Source organism: Leucoraja erinacea, chromosome 27 (assembly GCF_028641065.1).
Source record: "Leucoraja erinacea ecotype New England chromosome 27, Leri_hhj_1, whole genome shotgun sequence".
NCBI classification, from domain to species: domain Eukaryota; kingdom Metazoa; phylum Chordata; class Chondrichthyes; order Rajiformes; family Rajidae; genus Leucoraja; species Leucoraja erinaceus.
The window spans coordinates 2065024-2068975 of NC_073403.1; the positions used below are offsets into that span (position 1 = coordinate 2065024).

At 47.3% G+C, this 3952-nt stretch overlaps 1 protein-coding gene across 1 annotated transcript in view; it reads left to right on the forward strand.

The window, feature by feature from the left end:
• The first annotated feature begins 2399 nt into the window (after positions 1 to 2399).
• Positions 2400 to 3952, forward strand: part of cacnb1 (calcium channel, voltage-dependent, beta 1 subunit) — a 166730-nt gene continuing 165177 nt past the window's right edge. Inside the window, exon 1 of the mRNA XM_055656800.1 lies at positions 2400 to 3857. Within this exon, the coding sequence (XP_055512775.1) occupies positions 3777 to 3857 (81 nt within the window). The 5' untranslated portion in view covers positions 2400 to 3776. The remainder of the gene's footprint in view (positions 3858 to 3952) is intronic.

A 3952-nucleotide genomic window follows, 5' to 3' on the forward strand; every position in this document is an offset into this window, starting at 1 on the left:
TTGATTAATAATTTATTAGTGGCTTCCAAAAGGCTATATATAAGTAAGTAAGTAAGTTTATTGGCCAAGTATTCACATACAAGGAATTTGCCTTGGTGCTCCGCCCACAAGTAACAACATGACATACAGTGACAGTTACGAATGACTCGGAAAACACTAAACATTAATCATAATAAAACATGAATGATAAAACAATATTATATGCGACTATTGCAATGGCAGTGAACTGTAGATGGCATTTGTACAGAAGAAATGAGAAGGATTCATAATTCATAAGTTCTAGGTGCAGAATTAGGCCATTCGGCCCATCAGGTCTATGCCACCGTCCAATCATGGCTGACCAACCCCATTCTCCTGCCTTCTCCCTGGGAAAGGCAACATCTCTGCAGAGAAGGAATGGGTGATGCTTCGGGTCGGGACCCTTCTTCAGATCGAATGGTAATGTGTTCGCTGGGGTGATGAAGGAAACACACTGGCCAATTTGTGCAGTGTAGACTCCCACGTATAACGTGGCTTCTCACTGCATAACTGTATGGTGTACTGAATCTACATCTCAGCCCTAATGAGCCACAGTTCAATAAACATCTATTTCAAAGACAAATTCAAAAGTAGAAGCTATCTTTAGCAGATGATTTAAGATTTAAGCTAGAAGGTTTTCAGTGTTGCATAAGGCTTTAGACTTTGGACCTTAGAGATACAGTGCAGATACAGGCCCTTTGGCCCTCTGCGTCCATGCCGACCAGCGGTCACTCTGTACACTAGCACTATCCTACACACGCTAGGGACAAGTTATAATTGTACCGAAGCCAAATAGCCGGCAAACCTGTGAGTCCTTGGAGCGTCGCAGGAAGCCGGAACACCCTGGAGAAAACCCACAAGGTCCGGGGTGAGAACGTACAAATTCTGTACAGACGGCATCTGTAGTCAGGATCGAACGTGGCTCTGTGGTTCTTCATCAACACTGTCAACACCAGGGTGACCAAGTTGCTGCTTCACTGACACTGCCCCTCAGCCCCACCGAGTCCGCGCCGACCAGCGATCCCCGTACATTGAGGAGGAAAACATTTTTCACACAGACAGTGGTGAATCTGTGGAACTCTCTGCCACAGAAGGCAGTCGAGGCCACACAGTTCATTGGCTATATTTAAGAGGGAGTTAGATGTGGCCCTTGTGGCTAAAGGGATCAGGGGATATGGAGAGAAGGCAGGGACGGGATACTGAGTTGGATGATCAGCCACGATCATATTGTATGGCGGTGCAGGCTCGAAGGGCCGAATGGCCTACTCCTGCACCTATTGTCTATGTTTCTATGTTATACAACACACGACAATAACCCCAGATGATGGACTTACAAAATCCTTAAGGGGTTGGACAGGCTAGATGCAGGAAGATTGTTCCCGATGTTGGGGAAGTCCAGAACAAGGGGTCACAGTTTAAGGATAAGAGGGAAATCTTTTAGGACCGAGATGAAAAAAACATTTTTCACACAGAGAGTGGTGAATCTGTGGAACTCTCTGCCACAGAGGGTAGTTGAGGCCAGTTCATTGGCTATATTTAAGAGGGAGTTAGATGTGGCCCTTGTGGCTTAAGGGATCAGGGGGTATGGAGAGAAGGCAGGTACGGGATACTGAGTTGGATGATCAGCCATGATCATATTGAATGGCGAATGGTGCAGGCTCGAAGGGCCGAATGCACCTATTGTCTATGTTTCTATTAACACTATTCTGCACACAAGATACAATTTACATTCACACCAAAGCCAATTAACCTACAAACCTGTATTTCTTTGGAGTGTGGGAGGAAACCGGAGCACCCGGGGAAAACCCACACAGGTCACATGGAGAACGTGCAAACTCCGTACAGACAGCGCCCGTGGTCAGGATCGAACCCGGGTTTATGGTGCTGTGAGGCAGCAACTCCACCACTGTGCCACCCTAGCGTTGTTAGTGTTGATGAAGTCATGACAAGGCATCATGTTTGCCACAGACATTATCAGCCAAAGGGCCCGTTCCAGTGCAGGACTGTGTCCAATGTTCTTATTTTTTCTCTTTTCCCCCAGTTAACGTAGTCCTTGACCTGAAACATAGAAACATAGATATTAGGTGCAGTAGTAGGCCATTCGGCCCTTCGAGCCTGCACCGCCATTCAATATGATCATGGCTGATCATCCAACTCAGTATCCCATCCCTGCCTTCTCTCCATACCCCCTGATCCCTTTAGCCACAAGGGCCACATCTAACTCCCTCTTAAATATAGCCAATGAACTGGCCTCAACTGGCTTCAAATAGGGCCGAAACCCAAAGGAAATAGGCAACGTTTCGGGTCGAAACCCGAAGGGTTTCGGGACGAAACGTTGCCTAACTTGCTCCATAGATGCTGCTGCACCCGCTGATCATCCAACTCAGTATCCCATCCCTGCCTTCTCTCCATACCCCCTGATCCCCTTAGCCACAAGGGCCACATCTAACTCCCTCTTAAATATAGCCAATGAACTGGCCTCGACTACCCTCTGTGGCAGAGAGTTCCAGAGATTCACCACTCTCTGTGTGAAAAAAGTTCTTCTCATCTCGGTTTTAAAGGATTTCCCCCTTATCCTTAAGCTGTGACCCCTTGTCCTGGACTTCCCCAACATCGGGAACAATCTTCCTGCATCTAGCCTGTCCAACCCCTTAAGAATTTTGTAAGTTTCTATAAGATCCCCTCTCAATCTCCTAAATTTCTAGTGTATAAACCAAGTCTATCCAGTCTTTTTTCATAAGACAGTCCTGACATCCCAGGAATCAGTCTGGTGAACCTTCTCTGCACTCCCTCTATGGCAATAATGTCCTTCCTCAGATTTGGAGACCAAAACTGTACGCAATACTCCAGGTGTGGTCTCACCAAGACCCTGTACAAGTGCAGTAGAACCTCCCTGCTCCTATACTCAAATCCTTTTGCTATGAAACGTTGCCTGTTTCTCTTTCTACTGATATACTGTGTGACCTTCTGAGCATTGTTTGGCATTTCTTACATTGCTGTGGTGCAGCGGTAGAGTTGCTGCCTCACGGGTTTGCCAGAGACCCGGGTTCGATCCTGACTGCGGGTGCTGTCTGCACGGAGTCTGTGCGTTCTCCCCGTGACCGCGTGGGTTTTCTCCGGGTGCTCCGGTTTCCTCCCACACTCCGTTTATAGGTCAATTGGCTTCGGTAAAATTGTAAATCGCCCCTTGGGTGTGTGTGTGTGTGTGTGGAGGAAAGAGCTAGTGTAGCAGGTGATCTCTGGTTAGCACGGACCTGGTGGGCCGAAGGGCCTGTTTCTGCGCTGGATCTCGAAAGCCTAAAGTCTACATTTATCTAAACCCGACACACATCTCTCAGAATGAGCGGTTTGAAGGGCAGCTCGTCTTTTATGGAAACGGTTACTGAGTCCTCCAGAACAGGGGTTTATTATAAATTAATATCCATTTCCACCCAGGGAACGAATTGGGGAGGAACCTTACCGCCCATCATCCCCGCTACAATTGGCTCATTCTCCACAGACTTGACTTATCAGCAAGCAACCGGCTGCCCAGCCATTCGTGATTTGTTCAACGTTGTGTCAATCCAGCACAGGCAAGTAAGGTGGGGATGTACAGCATAGGAGGAGGTTCATTGTATGTGTGTGTGTGTGAGAGAGGGAGAGAGAGAGAGACAAGGGCAAGCTAAGCATTGAACAGCAGTGCCCCCAACTAGAAATTAACACGACAACAGCCTTAATTCTAAAGATGATGTGGCCCCTGTGACTACAAGCAGCCTCCAATGGTACTAAACAGCATGTCTAGGACACCTTCAACTTCCCAGGAGATTCGGATGGATGTACTGGACAACCCATCTGTGCAGGTATTGACCATGTTCTTTGAGAGGGAGCAAAATAAAACCTCGCATTTCATGTATTGCAGAATAAATACTCTGTGTGTACAGTTTACTGTAAAAGC